Source organism: Euprymna scolopes, chromosome 5 (genome assembly GCF_053919585.1).
Source record: "Euprymna scolopes isolate OS-2025 chromosome 5, ASM5391958v1, whole genome shotgun sequence".
In the NCBI taxonomy this organism is placed as follows: Eukaryota; Metazoa; Mollusca; class Cephalopoda; order Sepiida; family Sepiolidae; genus Euprymna; species Euprymna scolopes.
In genome coordinates this window covers 170,029,391-170,047,440 of record NC_136486.1, presented here as the reverse complement: position 1 = coordinate 170,047,440, position 18,050 = coordinate 170,029,391, and the positions used below count along the sequence as shown (strand labels likewise).

At 32.8% G+C, this 18,050-nt stretch overlaps 1 protein-coding gene across 6 annotated transcripts in view; it reads right to left on the bottom strand.

Moving 5' to 3' along the window:
* Positions 1-6,315: 6,315 nt before the first annotated feature.
* The window catches only part of LOC145277037 (epithelial cell-transforming sequence 2 oncogene-like), a 629,231-nt gene continuing 617,496 nt past the window's right edge, over positions 6,316-18,050 (bottom strand). For 3 of the 6 annotated variants that reach the window (XM_080128670.1, XM_080128668.1, XM_080128669.1), the window contains exons 24-25: positions 17,227-17,399; positions 6,316-7,159 (exon numbers count right to left, since the gene is read on the bottom strand). In XM_080128670.1, coding sequence (XP_079984796.1) covers positions 7,026-7,159; positions 17,227-17,399 — 307 coding nt within the window. In that variant the 3' untranslated portion in view covers positions 6,316-7,025. Of the gene's footprint in view, positions 7,160-17,226; positions 17,400-18,050 lie in introns of those variants that run through there. The other 3 variants (XM_080128671.1, XR_013868093.1, XR_013868092.1) reach the window with 3 other exon arrangements.

Sequence of the window (18,050 nt, the reverse complement as noted above, 5' to 3'; positions counted from 1 at the left end):
CTCCAGAATATTTTTCTACATAGTCACCACCTATTCTAATGCACTTTCACAATGTTTTTTGTCAGAAAATAAATTACATCTGCTTGTGACACACATCAATGACAGGGGTCGCTTTCTTGAGTGTGACACCCTCAATATTTACAATTGAGAAATTAAACATTCAGGTTATGAATGCATGAGTTCAGACATTATAATAATGCAATTTGCAGTCCCCTGTGATCCATTCGTGCGGAATAAAATTATTAAGCATTACTTTTGAAACACCCTTATAGTTCCTATTATAGGATTATGAAAAATAATAATTTTCAGCATTGTAAGATATGCCAATTTGATAAACTCATAGCAGATATCACTATTAGCAGTATATTTGATTTGTTTGTAATCTGACTTTCCATCCATAATGATACGCGATTCGATGATAGAACATTCTATTATAATAAAATACAATTTGTACATATATATATATATATATATATAAACATAGAGGCTGGCTCAAAAAAAAAACGGGATCCAACTCTAATTAGGCCCCGTTTCTTAGTGTTTTGTCCGAATGGAATGAAACTTTGGTCATAACTAGTATATTATATTCAAAACATTACATCAAAACATTAGGGTCTTTGGCCTTTTTTTCTACATATGTTCTAGATGGTCTCCATTTAGCTTTTGGTTTTGTTTTTTTTTGGGGGGAGGGTCACCCTATACATATATATGTATATATATATATATATATATATATATATAGAGAGAGAGAGAGAGAGAGAGAGAGAGAGAGAGAAACACTTAGTGGTAAGAAGTGGGATAAAAAGTGTCCAATACGTTAGTAGAGCTGAATATGCTTTTCGTTTTACAACCTCAAAATATTAACTGTAAAAGTTAAAAGATTTTAACTTTCACCATCCGGCAAAACAGATAGGAAATTCCTCTATCCGTGAAAACAACTTTAATGGACTAAATAAATATCTCCAGGTGGTAAAACAAATACGCACACACACACACACACACACACACACACACACACACACACACACATATATATATTTATAATTGGAATTCATTTTTGAGATGAGCATTATATATTAATTTATTTTTATTTCGGACTATTATTCTCATCTTTATTAGTTGTTGTTTTTGATCTTTTATTGGTTTTGTTTATTCACAACGTTTCGGCCAACTATTCCTCTGGCCTTCATCATGTGGTAACCGCGACGGATAGGAACTTCGAATCTCCTAACTGCATTCTCAGCCATCACTGCCATCCGTAGTTGTTGTCGTCTCACCATTCGAAGTTCTTCAAATTGACAAAAATAGAAGTAGTTATCATTTTTTTTTATTAAAAGTCAACTTTTCAACTGTCGGATTTCGCTACAATAAACGCGAAAGAACCCCTTTCTTCTAACTTTTTTTTACGTTTTATCAACTGACCTGTAAAATAAACAACCCATATACATACATTTTTTTTCATCTTTTTTTTTCAATCTTGGAGCGGACTATTAGCGATTGGAAACTAATCTTTAAGAGTATGCAAAACAAAATGAAACAGAATTCAATGTGTAAACAACTGTTACATGCAAACATCAAAATAGACATCATATCACTGTAAGAATTTTAAGTGACTGAAACAGGATTGTCCCATGTTTAAGCGATATATATTTATATATGTATACACCTCTAAACTGAGATATTTTGGTGACACCAATTTGGTGCCACGTTTAAGGAATATGTTTTTCCACGTACAAAAAGAACCATTTTTTTTTGTTATTTTTTGAATGATCAAAATAAGTGGCAACACTGGAGAAAAGTGTCAACTTTATAAGCAAAAAAAGGCATAAAAACTGGGGAACGTTGAGACTTGAAGAAGAAAATAAAAAGAAATAGAAAATTAGGAGAAAATGACTGTATAAATAACGTAATTTGCAAGAAACAACTTCATTTCATTTGGTTGAAAACGTGTGACAATGATATGTATTGTATTTAAAATGCATGTAAAAAGCATTTCAGTCGTTTTTGTCGTCAGTCTGGGGGGAGGAAATCTTTTTACGCTTAATCAAATCTTACAATAACACGATTTCAAAAATCAAATGAATAATTAGTCATTGTTAAAGCGACAAAATTGACTTACCTGTATAAGCTTCACGCAGATTTTGGCAATTTTTTTTTTACTTGCGAGTCACCATTAATCATAAATGGTAGTGGTAGTGAAGTAATCGTTGTGTAAATTGTATAGAATTTGATCATTTATGCGGACGACTCAAAAGAACTTTGGGCTCGAAGGCTATTATTTTACATTCAACCGGGAAGCAGGCCAGCGGAACAGTGTTCCATAAGCGGACAATTCTAGGAAATAATTCTTGGAATTTGCGTTTTGATTTTGGTACAGATATAGAGAAGGTTTTTTTAGTGGTTGTAGCTAGTCGAGTGTGAAAGTTTGACAAAGAGGGACTATAGTTCGGAGTTCGGTCGAGCACGTGCTATGAAAATAAAGATAGAACAGAGGCAGGCACGCAAGGTTACATGGAAGAGAAAAGAGCATCATCTACTAGGTGTTGGGTCGATTTTGAACTCTATCATGCTGGAAAAGGCGCGCTGAGCAGCTCTTATCAAGATTTGGCAACAGTATGTTATTTTAGGGTGTATCTGGCTCTTATATCGATAGACGATTGTTTCGGCAGTGAGATCCATACTGGCACGGTAGAATGATCTAACCATTTTTCAGCAATTTTGGCAAGAGAGTTGACGTATGTGTTCCATTTCAAATCAGCAGTGAAAGTCAGTCCTAGAGGCTTGTTAGGACATGGAGCGTCTTCAAGAGGAGAGTCATTCATTTCAATTAGGGCGTGATAGGGGTCAGAGCAATTATGATGCAAAAAGAGAAGGTTAGTTTTCGATGCAGTAAAATTAATCAGCCACTTATCAAGGCCCGGAAGCCACTCTAGGATAAGTGTTAATTGTTTGGTAGATGGTGAGACAGCATGCTTAGTAATTGTAAAACTTGATTATAGCTAAATTATTTAAGATGACGGCTCAGCGGGAAATTAGTCGCATTAGATTTGAAAATGACCATGCTACAGCATGTATACGAAATTGTGTGCCAAGGACGGGCAGTGCTAGGAAAGAAACTCTGCCCATGGAATATTAGTTTAGTTTTAGGCATAAATATAAAGTGAGAAGTGTTGTTAACGAATATTTGTTGCGGACATTTTACAGCGAGGGCAGAGATTGAAGTAAGCAAACGAAGAGGTCCTCACCTATTGAATTTTGAAAACCGTTTTGCACCCTGTCAAGGCAGAAAAGAGAAACTTTCAGGAGCTCCACCCTGGATGTGGCAACAGTATTCTATCTTAAGGCGTATTTGACTTTTGGACAGGTAGAAAATTGCGTCAGGCGTGAAGTACATTCTAGAGCTGTAGAACGATCCTGCCATTTTCCATACATATGCTTTAATAATAAATGACTCAATGATGGTGTACATAACGTAAAATTACATAACCAGCGATTTTTTAAAACATTGTAAAAATTAGATGTGTCAAATTTTAATTCAATTTCAGTACTTTTTAATGTTTTTTATTTTGATGATCAATAAATTTTTAATGATTTATTGTTTTTTTCTGATGAACAATCAATATAACACACATAATGATATTATGTTGATCATACTTTATGGTTTATGTAGAATCTATCTCTAAATTGTATAACATAACAGCGATTATTGTGAAAAACGTTTTTTGTAAACAATGATACATTAAAGATTTGAAAAAGATTTGAAAAAATTACTTAAAATAATTCTAGCAATTAATACAAAAATAGTTTGTTCGTATTTTATAATTAAAAACGTTCAATGAGATACAATGCTCATGAGATATAAACATAGTTCGTTAATAGGTTTTATCAACTTCATGTATGGCAAATCTATTACTGTAATTTACATCATTTCATTTAACTAAAAAAATACCATTTTTTCACTGGGTCATTTTTTTATTATTATTTTATGATTTGGGATTTGAATGATTTTATCTTTTATATTTTTTTCATTTTTTATGATTTTTTTTATTTTTATGATTTTTTTATTTGTTATACTTTTTTATATTTTTTATAATTTTTTTTATCTTTTATGATTTTTTTATTTTATGATTTTTTATTTTTTATGATTTTCTATATTTTTTATATTTATTTTTTTGCTTTATTATATTTTATTTTTTATTAATTTTGTTTCATTACATGTTTTAATTCCATTCTCACCCCCAAAAAGGCAAAGTGCCACTTTGATGTGAGGGGCTACTATCGGGGATATAAGTTACTATGATGCTATGTAGGGAGTTGAGCAGTAAGATGTTTATTAACATTACACTTGAACTTCTGCATGTTGCATCTACATACATGTAAGGGTTTATTTACAAAAGATACGGTTATTTATCTTGGGGCCGGGTGGTTACATTGGTTGAACCATTGTGTTAATAACATTCAAGATGCGATCAATACCTCGAAGAATCTAAATGATACAAATTATTGATTATCATTTAAAAATCTGTTCGAACCAGTTACTTCTTATTCATGCTAAATTTCCAAATAGAACGAAAGCTTTTTTTTTACTTAGGGGCTTACTACTTATCCAGGTCAGTAGCTATCTGGGATTAGGGTTTGTAAGTGTTGGGTAGATGGTGACAACGTGATAAATGTGGAACATGGGCAAGGCAAGATTCTTTCAGGGGGCGGCTCAACATTTGATTGGAAAATGACCCTGCTATAGTCAGTCGGAAAGCAGCCACACGGTATTGTGTTTCATAGATGGACAGCTCTAGGAAAGGAGCTCTATTCATGGAATTTTCGTTTATTTTTAGGGACAAATCTTGACGGTTGTTATAGGTAAATGAGTATTCGTCGTCGCGAACGTTTTACAAAATGGACCATATATTTGAGCTCAGTAAAATTAACAGTAGAGCAGAAATATACGTTTGATTGGGTGCAAAGAATATTTGTAAGTGTATGGGTATTCTTCAAATAAATAAACCTTGCTTTTCTCTTGCATTTTTTTATTCTTTTACTTATTACCAACGATATTATTCCTTCGACTGATAATATCGCACCAAAACCATCTTCGCTGCGAGTTATACCACAATGAGGTTGGAGAAAAGGGCGTGGAAAGTTAATCTCAACAAGATAGCATTGCCTGAATAATAAAACTCTGAATTCACTGTGAAAGAAACGGGAAAAAGGGAATTGTTCATTATGTTGCAATTTTGCACTGAAGTCAGGGAAAGTAAATACATTAGTTTCTAATGAAAACGTGTCACGCTGCTTATAGGAATGGCGTTCTTCCCTTGAAATGCACCGAGAGAAACGATGCAACCGAAGGTCTATTCATTTACTCGAGAATTCTAAATGCCTTGGCGTTCTGAAAAAGAGTGCGAGAATCGATTCTACTTTTATACTCTCGATGCCAACATTAAAACATTGCCCCATTCCATTGGGAGGAACAAAGATACAGACAATTGGAAAAAAAGAAAACTCTTCTCGTTCCTGTGTCCTCTCAGAAATAGCCTTCCTTGAGTTTTACGATTCCCGCTTATATTACAGTGTTAGTGCAAAATATAGACGTGTTATTGTACTGAAAACCTAACTAAACATGTATAAAATAAATATAAGAAGATAATCAATTGTTTAAAATTATTTATTTTGCTCTGTGTCATTTGGAAAAACATGATTATTGCATGAAACTTCTATTTTTAATCTTAATAAACCACTGAGTTTAATTATAAATGCTTAACGCTGAAAAAAAGCATGTCTTAATAATATGTTAAACTAGCCCGACCGTAAAATACGCATAAATATTATAATTTCATTCATACAGAAACTGCAACATATGCGTGCGAGTTTTTTTTCTAAACAGTTCACTTCTTGTAAGGAAAAAATACTCGAGCTTAGATCGAAACTAAAACCTAAAGACAGTGAGTCAAGGACGATAACCATTTGGCCATCTTGAAGCGATCTTTTAAAAGTGTTTTTAAGCCTACTTATACTTAACATAAGGAATCTGTCATAAGAACCTTTCACCTATGCGCATTTGTGAAACAGTTGTCAAACAGAAAATATTTCAATTAACTCCAGGCAGCAATTTTTTCAATTTTACCCCTTAGTAGCTCTTTTTACCGGATGAAAACCAATTAAAATGTTTCCATATGCCTGAATACTCCATATACCAAATATCAGTATGTAGATAAAAAAATTGTTGCAGTATATAGGTAGAGAAGTTTCCTCACACAGACACATTCTCACTTTTATAGCTATATAGACATAGCCGATAACCAAACAACACAAATAAACCTGTGAAGAGAAATAATTACTTTTATTACACAAAAGTGTTAAGCTCAGTCCTCTCACATTCTTTATATAATTTGAATGTATTTTTATTAGCCATGTGACGCTGTGGCCTAAAAAGACTAAGGTAAATAACATAAAATTATTTTTTATAAGTTAATCGCAATGTACGTTGATGTTCGAGGGGATGAATTTATGTCTCCACTTGATACGGATTAATCAGAATCAATGCCAGTTTCACAAAGATTTGTGTGCATACATTATTTGTCTCTCTCTTATCATCGACCTTTCCCTCGATCACTTTCGGCCGACTTCTCGGGCAAGTTTCGCTACGGTGTCGTTGTTTAGGGGAAAAACAATAACCAGAACTAATTAACAATATAATGCCTAAAAAGAACATAGATTATGGGTTGTCAAATGCTGCTCATTTACTTCATTTCTCTTCAGACTTTTACTAATACAAATAGAGTTGTTTCCCTTTGTTAATTCACAGGCCATATTAGAAATCTAACGTTACTGGATTTTTGTTTTATTTCCACTTTACGATTCTATTTTATTACATTTTATGGGAAAACAATAGATATACTAGTTTCATACAAAGGATATTTTGCAACAATGATTTTCTGGTTGAATGAATTTATATTTATTAAATGTTTATCATCATTAAATATGCAATTCTCACGTAAGCATCAGTTTCCAGTAAATCCACAAACTTATAGTTCTGAAACTGCAACTGCTCGAATGCTTCGCTGGAGAAGGCTGAGCCACTGTATTTTTTCAGTATAAGAATCCGTGCAGCAATAAAACGTGTTTGAAGGTGAGACGAGCTTAAAGGCATTGTTCACATCTGCAAATACAAAAATAAATATTTTAAAACTATTTCAAAATGATCTGGAAGAACTCGTAACGTATTCCCTCGCGAAAAGTGCAGAAACAGTTCGATAGCGTAACCTTAATTTTTAAATGCGACTATAATTATCGAACCCCCTACCGTAATACTGAGTGGGAAAATAAGATAGCCACTACATCATATTTTTTGCATATATTGACAGTGTGAGAATTTAAGAACGCAAACCCTGTCATGGATGTGCGTCAGAAACGGTGATCGTCATTAAATTGCTCCATACAGAAAACTTGAATCTATTAACATTCATCACGCCTTACTTTTGAACGACACTCGTATAAACATTTAACTGCCTCTTAGAATTGAAGTTTTCGTGAAGGATCCATGGGATACCGAATGTAATGATTCTTTCCTCAGTAGGAGCTAAACTAAAACATTGATCTTTTCTGCTGTATTACAGTTCATTGTAGACTAATGTTATTGAGAGATTTGTTGCATGGAACGTGGTTGATTACTCGATTCTGTTTCCCATAGACAGTTTAGAAAGTGACTGAATAAAAAACATGTTTCATGACAACAGTTGCAAATTTATTGTCGTCTCGATCACGGAAGATAATCAGTGTGTCCCGATTTTGTCTTTAGGATAGAATGTTTTTATTGGGTAGATAGATTTATCATTTGATCACATTGTTGAATAATGTTTGTTTAAGAGCTAGCATTGACAATAATATCTTGGCTTAAGATAAACATTCTATTCATCAGTTTTATGTCTTCAACACGATCGTAAATACATCAGAGGTTTTTTTAATTTTTAGTAAAAGATGAAAACGGCTAATTTATATGAACTACTACGATGAATTCTCGAATTTTGGTGTAATATTTCGTCATTTAGAAAATAATGTAACGAAATGAATTATTTTTATGTTGATTTGAAATCATTAAAAACGTCATGAAATTTGAATTGACCTTCAAAATTATGAATGCAGAAAATAAACTTGCAAATATTTTCGTTATAAGAGTGACTATGTATTCGTTATACTAACAATCACTGTGTACACAGTGGTTCTCATATTTATTGATATTTACCGATTTTAAAAACATCCTGGCAATGGATGATATATTACATAACAAGCAGTATAAATAGTCACAAGTGAAAATGATCAAATGAAAAAGCGGATCTTGCTATAACTAGCAGTTGAACTTAAGAGTCATGAATATCTATCATTCGATTACATTCGGAGGTGACAATGGTCAAGTGATTAACGGCACGAACTGAAGATCTTGGTGTTAAATGTTTGAACCTAGTTCATTCCAAAAATAGTACTCCATTTTGCATGTTGGGAACCTGGAAACCATCTCGTGGTCTCCCTCGTAAGTACCTGCTTCCTTTCGAAAGTAAAATAGAAAAATTAGCATAACTTTAAAAATGTTTGTTAAAATTCCACAAAAATCAGGGATATAAGACACTTTGTTTTGTCTCTTTCAGTGTACCAAATTTTACTTCACTGCATTTCATAGCAATTTCAAAATTAAAAACATATTGACTTGTAATAAAGCGATACACAGGGTTTAGAAAGAATATGCCAAAGGTGTTGGGCGCATTTTGACATTGGATATCTCGAGAACTCTTAAAATATTGGATCTACAAAGAAATTAAAAAACATCAATAGCAAACTTACAAAAATCTTAATGCATTTAGCTTTAAAATGGCACTACTTGCATCTTACTACCATTTATAGTTAGGCAGATATGAGGACTTGAAATGTGGGCAAGACTTTTAGAACACTCTGTATATTTATGTAATGCAACAAGTTATGATAATAATGCTATATAAATAAATATCTATTAGATAGGTCAATATTGCGATACTAGAGCTATAAATATTTTTTCTTCAAGATACCAGGTTAAAAGAAATAGACTCGTTTTTAAAATGTTGGTCTTTATTAGTAACACATTGCGTATAATTGTTTCATCTCCGCGTTGAATGAATGCACACGAGGGTGGAAAATGAAACAATTGTACGTAATGTGTTACCAATAGAAGATTAATATTTTGAAAATGAGTAAATGCATATGTCTCTATTTCTTTTAACGTAGAATTTTTACGAACATATATCAGGTTGACAAGAAAGTTCTTGTGGTTTCTAACGTTTGCATTCAGACAAACAAATCTCGGCGCAAACATATATTTATTGATAGAATTAACTACTATCAAAATCAACACACTCTTGCCAATGCAAAACAAGTGTATTTATACCAGTATAGTAAAAATCTTGCGTTCAGGTGGCGATGAAGTTGCTAAAGGCATTTTTGTATCGCTGAAGTTTGGGAAACATTTCTTACACAGAAAATTGTCGAGATGCTTTAAAAAGTAGTAGTCGGAAGGTGAGAGGTCCAAAAAGTATGGTGGATGAGGCAGAGTTTCGTAGCTAAATTCGTTCAACTTCTCCAGGGTTATTTTAGCAACGTGTGGTCGAGCATTGTCGTGAAAGAGAATTGGGCCTTTTCTGTTGAATAATGCTGGGTGATTTTATCGGAGTTTTTGGTGCATTTCATCCATTTGTTGACAGTACTTTAATGGTTTCGTTTGCATTCAAAAAAGTGTAATGGCTAAGACCGGTCGCAGGCCACCAGTCGGCATGACGTTCTGTTGGTTCAACTCTGGCTTCGGGAAGTGTCTTGAAGCTTCGCCGGCGTCTAACCACTGAGCAGTGGTGGTTGTTGAAAAAACACACAGTCACAGCCCGGTTGAGAAGCGGGTCGTTCTTGTTGCGTAAAAGAAGGGAAGATGACACTGAATAAGGTCGTTTCATTTTGTTGTCGTTCAAATCGTGAGGCACTCATTTATCAAGTTTTTAGTCTTTCCAATCTCTTTCAAATGGGTTGAAGTCGCCGCATACGTTACGTCTAATTCCGAAGCAAGTTTACGAACAGTTGTGCGTGGATTGGCTACGACAAGAGTTCTTAATTGACCTTTGTCAACATCCGTTGACCGACCACTAAGCTCATCATTTTAAAGATTCTCGTCACTGCCGCAACATATCTGATACCAACAGTGTCCTGTGCCTTCAGTAGCGGTTACTGGAACAAACACTTCGTTGATATCGCCAGCTGCTTCAGCAGCTTATCTGTATTGCTTGAATTTAAATAAGAAAATTGTGCGAATGTACATTTTTCCATCCTGTATTCAACGTTCTGGAAAGAAGTCATAATTGTTTTAAAATTAGTGTAATTTAAACGATTATATAGAGCGAATAACGCTCTTTAAAATCAATACTTCTATAAATTTAGGTATTTTTGTGTATTGACATTCATATGAAATAATCTTTTATCTATTTATTTAAAAAGAAAATACAACGTTGTTATATATAGGTTGTGCAAGTGCATTCATTTGAAAAAGGTCTAGATAATTTGCATATTCTTTTAAACATTCATTTTAATTAATTCCCTCTTAGTTTTTCCGGTTATCTTATGGGATGATGATCTTTAGTTAACTATTACGTGTAATTATATTCATGTAGATATTCTACATCATTTATACTTGCGCAATATTTGCGTAAAAATGTTATAGTAAACAAAAATATCTTTCTATATATATTTATGTATGCGTACATATTTTTGTTTAAAAAATTTGCCTGCTAAACTCCTCTATCAGCTTTTGGTCTACAGACATGGGACTTAATATATAGGGTATTGAATCCATACAAAACTTTATATTTGTGTTTTAGCCAGGGAAAATCGATGCAAAAGTGTAATAATTGAAGAAATGGAATTTGCCAGGTGAAGGTCGAACGACGGCATTACGAATATGCATGCGTAACGTAGTAGCTATTGGTACATGTTTTAATTTTTAGTCTTGCAGCAAATATGTCTTCATAGCTCAGGCATTTGCTACAGAGGAAAAAGTAAATCGTAAGTTAAACAATTTAATTTCGATTTTCAGTGGTGGTGGCGTACGAGATATTTTTTAAACCCTTTTAGACCATTACTATATATTGGGTCCAGAAGTATATAATAATCAATATGAAATCTACATTAATCAAAATATCGTATTTACGCGTATTTTACGACCGATCACTGTCGGGCGACATTCTAGTTATATATAAAGTAATTGTATTATAAGGAAAACTTATTTGAAAATAAGTAATTTGAAATAAAAATTTTTAATTCCGCAAGAACTTTTTTGTCAACCTAATATACGATAACTTCTTGTACACATTCAAATTCGATCATAGCAACAAGTGGGTTATTTAATGGAGTGGGGGGGAAGCGGTAAAACAAATCCAGTTTGATTTACTCTGAATATCCATAAATCTATACGACAGACGAAGACAAACATCTTGTGATAAATTAATAAAAAGAAATATCTTTTTTTTTATTTCAGTACAAGGATACTTGCCTGCGAGATTTTAAGCATCCTGTCTCATACCAATTTATCTCATGAATATATTTTCTATATTTTATTATTTTTTTCTTTCTTTCTTTTTTCTCTATTGTGATTTTATTGAAATGAAAAGACTACTTAAAATCTTGTTTCATAGAAAAATAATCTGGCTTGGTAACATTGCTTATTTAAAAAGTTGCCACAGAAACATGTCTGGCCATATATAATGTATAATATCTGTATTAATAAATCTCGATCATTATATTAAGGAAACATTGCCTGGGTGTGTGAGTCCGTTCCCTATAGACTACGCAACAACTGGGCCGATTTATACGAGATTTTACAGATATACTTTAACTATCTGGCAGTGTTCCTGGATAGGTTTTGTATCGGAATGTATTCGATGAGTAGCGATAATCGATAATCAAAAGCCGATGAAGGAAGGATCAGGCGATTTTGGACAAAGTGTACACGTTTATACAGCCTAACATCACAAGTTTATTACCAGACAGCGGAAAAGCGCGGCATATAGAATCAACGGTATTGACATGACAGCGACGCATTCGAAATGAATGTTTCTGTTTAGAGCATAGTTGAAGCATCATACTTCACTTTTGCATTTTAAACTTTAATGCAAGTCATTATAAATACAACATAATTTGTACAAATCAACAGTAGGTTCTCTACAGTGCAGTTTAGACTACAATTCTTACGTTGTGGGGGAATCTATATGACAGGGATGGGTGTGTATAAAATGTTCTTCTAATGAATGTGTGTATACAGAATATATACGTGGCCTAACTGATTGTCTGTTATTTGGTAGTGGACAATTTGTAAATAGAAGTGTTGTCTAAGTGTTTGATGTTGGCGTTTCAATATATTTAAACAAACATATACATTTGACGACATACCTGTCTGCTGTTGTTTCTTTGGAAGTTCTTCAGCTATTCTTGGGAAGAGGGATTCTGTATAAACAAAGACGTTACAAGATAGACCAAGACGCTATATATATATACATGACGCTATATATATATATATATATATATATATATATATATATATATATATATATATATATATATATATACAGCGTCTTGGTATGTCTTGTAACGTCTTTGTTTATACAGAATCAATATATATATATATATATATATATATATATATATATATATATATATATATAAACACCTCGCAGGTAGTCGGCATAGCAGAGGAGTTATAGACGATCTTTGCTTGTATTGATTCTTATACGTCTCCATTCTGAGATTTTTCCCCAACCCCCGGTGAGGAGACTCCTTTTCAGATAAGCTTCTTCCTTTAACGTCTTCAATCCAATATTGTAGACTAAGTCGCTGCTAGTGGCATGTGAAGTTTCTTCCCGGTGCCCCGCAATGGATCCCCATCATGCAATCAATCAATGTGTTGTCATTCTTTAAACACAACAGAAATACGGCAATGCTACTTTATTAAAAATCGAATATACTCCACATGTCCAAATCCTCTATATATGAGATTTCATGTCCATAGACCAAAAATTGACAAAGGACTTTGGTAGAGACCGTTTCTTGGAACATATTTTTAATTTTTCTCCTCGTATACGTCAGTAATTCACTGGTAAGAAATATTTCAAAATTAAAATCTATCAAATACTTAGATTATATTCTAACTGGGTAATCTTCTATAATATAAATTTCACCTGTCTGTTTAAATGTATGTATGTATGTCTATAACTTTCGAGAAAGGCGACGGATTTTCACAAAATTAGTATCGGTTTGAAGCGCGACCATTCGGACGAAAAATATCGAACAATTGGGCAAATACGTTAATTCCTTCACTCTCAACTGGGCACTTTTCTACCGGGAGGGGTCGCTTTATTCACCGATATTTTTAATAGGCTAGTATACATATATAGTTGGGACAGAATAAATTTAAAATAATTACATTTTAATAAATTATTTATAGACAAAACCAGATATTTAGTTTAATTTAGTTTTATGCAAAATAAACAATGGATAATATGAGCACAACCTCAAATTTGCAAATTTAAATATTTCGAATTCGCATTGAATTTTATACATAATCATTAAAATCAATTAAACAAGTTTATGTTTCTTTATGAAACATTTTAAGACTCAGCCTAAAATTTTAGATTTTACAAGAATCAAAATAAGCCAATAGGTTTTGATTAAGGATTCTAAGCATAAAGTTTAACATCATTTTATTTTGATTTTAATTTTCAAGAAACGACAAAAAGTGCTTAAAACTTTTTATGTTTGCGTTAATAATTCAACCGTGCTAGGAAGAAGCGTATATTTCTAGTATTTATACAATATTAGGTGTGTTTCTATGTTTATATACATGCATGTAAAATAATCACTCTTGTATTTATCAATCTTTACGAATTTAGGAACACAGCTGCTATGCGCAAGGCTGAGGATATGGGTTATATTTAGTTTCATTAAGTTTTATGTCAAGGTTGTAAAGAGGGGTAGAAATCATTCATTTTATACTTAATTAACAATTAATTCCCGGATTTCAATTTCTTAAGTTTTTAAACATTGCACTCGCTATTTACTTAGATATATTGCTAAAATATTCGCATGAAATCATAGAACTATATCAGTAGTTGTTTCATATATACTATTATTATTTTTTAATTAGTTACTAATGTCTATAGGCCACGTAATAGTTAATGGTTTGCGTCATGTGAATGATACAAGAATCGCCTTCAGGATTTCAGATCATGATCTAAGCTGAAATTGATTATTTAATGGAACGACTCAAAAAGAATTTGTTAACATGTACCTTGAAAATAATCAACTTGGAAGCAAAGCCGTCGTATTTTGTTCCACAGGCGGACAGTTCTTGGAAGGACTATCTAATCCTGGTCTATTCCGTTTAGTTTTAGTTTTAGGTACAAAGAAAAATTATAGCAATTTTAAGATCTGTTTTTTTTTGTTGTGAATACTTGACTGGGAAACCAGAGTTGGTGCTCAGTCAAGCACCTACTCTAAAAATAACGATGGAGTAGATTAAGAATAGAAACGTCTCTTTGTGAGCAGGAGGTTGAAGATAAAAATACAACATCCCCACTAAATTTGGAATTCGACTTTGTATTCTTCCTAGAAAAGAAGAGGGTGCATTAAACGGTATTACTTTAGTGTTTTATCTTAGATCATATCTGGCTGTTATGCAAGTAAAAAATTACATCAAAAGTGTGATACTTTTAGCAGCAGATATGATGTAAGTTTTTCATTTCAGATTTGTGATGCATGTTAGTAGTAGAAGCTTATCAAACAAGGAGACTTCTTCAAGGGTAGCTCCATCTATTTCCATTGAGGCAAATAAAGGCTTAGAGCGCATTTAGTTAAAATAGAAAAGCTTGGTTTTAGATGCATTCGATGTAACTATCCACTTCTCCGTTGTAGAAGAGAATCAGAAAGATCTTTATCATTATTGTTCTACAAATTGCTTCCATGTGTCAGCAACGAATAATGTGAATCTGAAGAAGTGTGTCAAGCCAAGATTAGATCCTTGAAGCAAACACATAGAAACATATCAGTGAGAAATGATTTAATGATTGAGAAAGCAAGTTAGATTATTCCGTAACGAGAAAGTTTTGGAAGCAAACTTCACCATATATCGAAATATAGAGATATTCCTCGGTTCTCTGCGATGCTGCAGTTAGCACATCAGCTGTTGATATTGCAGCTGAGATTCATACTGTTAATCATTGTGTAAATCGTTTCCACTGAAGTAGCAGAAAGCTTCTTCGTTTATCGCAGATTCAAACAACTTATCCATGTTGCTCAACAGACTGAGTATTCTGTACTGAGATGCAGAAGACCAATCACCAGTATTTCCAAATACTAGACAAATTGATAAGGTTTTCTAATCCGATGGGAAACTTTTCTTTTATGAATATCGTAACAACTAACTCCTGTAATAGCTTCTTAATTACTATGACTATAAAGTTTAAGGGAAAGTTACCTTGTTGCCATTTACTTTTGATAAGTTTCGAAACATCTCAGATACCTATATGCATATAGTTTATGGTGTTTTCACTCATAAGGAGTCACACAGAGAATAAACGACCCTGATCGCCAAGGGTGGAATGTGATGTCAAGTCTTTTGTAGAAAAGATTAGTTTTACCAGATAATGCAGAGATTACTTCTAATCCATTCATAATGGTCTAAGTGGTCTTCCATCTGTTCAGAAACCTATTTGTTATTCTTCCATATTTGTGAGAACATGACATATGCATTGCCTATCTAGATTTAACGGATTCGGCATAAATCCTCACGAAGATTATGTAACCCCTGTCAGTTGCTGGCAGTCCTAGTGGCGGCTCTTATTTCAGAATTTCTATTATTTTCTTAAAAAATAAAATAAATTAACGGATTTAAATAAGTGAAAAAGAAAAGGAAAGAAAAAAGAATAAAAGTAAAAAATATTTTTTTAAATATAATGTAATCGTTCTCCTGATCAGCAAATACTCTGAACATTTTCCAATTTTCATTATGGGCTCTATTGTTATATAAGCACATCCCCTGAAGAGGTATTTAGTTACTGTCTACTGGATGACCGAAACCTGTTTATGAATGAGTAGCGACATATAAATGCTTATGCAAGATAAAATAAATAAAAAGTATATATATTTATATATATATATATATATATAGCATTTCATATATATATACTAGCATTTCAGCCCGGCGTTGCTCGGGTGTTTGGATGTGTATGTTGAGCAAAAAAAAAAGTGGTAGTAGAAAGGCAGGCTCGATCTCGTACCGCAAAGGAGGAAAAGAACGGGGTAAAACATAACATTTATGCTGTTACGACCACCGCCAAACCGGAAGCGACATTTTTTTTAAATTAAGGCTAGACAATCTAAAGGAGAGGATAACTTTCAAAAATATCGGCGAAAAAAGTGACACCCTCCCTGTAGAAAAGTCCCTAGTTGAAGGGGAAGATATTAATGTTTTTAGCCAATTTTTCGATATTTGTCGTATGAAAGGTCACACTTAAAAAGGATACTGATCTTGGTAAATTCCATCGCCTCTATTGAAAGTTTAAGGCAGACATGCAAACAGACATACATACATACATTTATATATGGTAACTAAACATTTTCGACCCAAACTGATAAAAAAGCTTGCCCTATCTCTGAATACCCTTTATGTAAACTTTCAAATATTTAGACCAGAAATTGTCTGAGTAATTTGGAAGAGACCGCAGAGGTCAATTTTTTTAACTTTGACCCCTATTATGACCCCTTAAAATTTATTGTTTTGGGCTCAAATAAAGTTATTAAGTTAGATCCATGTCCAAGGAACCTATATCTAAAATTTTAAGTGCGTATACCCAAAATTGTCGGAGGAGTTTGGTAGAGTCCTCAAAGGTCAAATTGTTGAACTTTGACCCCTTAATCGCCAAATATCTGGGCACAAACAGATCACATCGATGTTCCCAAATCTCAGTACCCTGTATATCAAATTTCAAGTCTGTAGACTTAAAATTGACAGAGTTATTTGTAGGGAAATGTACACAGACACACACACACAGACACATCCACTGTATATATATATATATATATATATATATATATATATATATATATATATATATATATATTTCCTTTAGGAACAAAAGAAGTATTTACTTTGATCGTCCTTTTTATACTTACATCTCGAATTCGCAATATTCTTTACTCTTATGCTTTGAAGTTGTATACTGCATACAAAAGTGTATGTGTAATCGATGGCCAGACTGAATGGCCGGTGCCGAGATGTGCGTCGAGTGACCACAAGCACATCATTAAACAGAAAGAAGCCGACAATCTCCGTGCACTGATAAACTCTGAAATAATAAAACCAGGGAAAACGTATTTTTGCTGGCCTGATTAATAAAACAGACATTATTGCGTTGTTCAGCTTTGAGACGCCAATATGTTGAGACAATAAAACAATACAATACGAATACGAACAATCACCTGAGGAAGTCAAAAGATATCAATAATGATTACTAAGATTTAGATCAGCAAAAGGTTTAATCTATTTAATACATGCAACGGCCACCATCATTCATTGTTATTAGCCATGATATGATATTAATAATTGTACTATATTCATGAAAACGTCTTACTTAAAAAATACAACGCATCGTTAAAACATATACAGAAGTAATTGAAGTGGATCTCAAATTTTCTTGCTGTTTTGTTTATAAAACAACCAGAGATGTTGACGTTTAAGTTAATTACGTAAACGTATCTTAGAGATGAGTTAAGGGTGTCATTTTTATATACAAAAACATAATCCCATTATGTATAGTGTAATATATGTACGCAAGTCTTTATAATATATTAACTTATATAAAATAAATTGTCTTCCTATTGGTTTTGTATAACTGAGAATAAATACTCTTGGAAAGTGCTGTAAACTTAGATATTTCTATGTGGATTCCTTATTTTGGAATCTGATATAAATTGACATCAAAACGTGTCCGTTATTT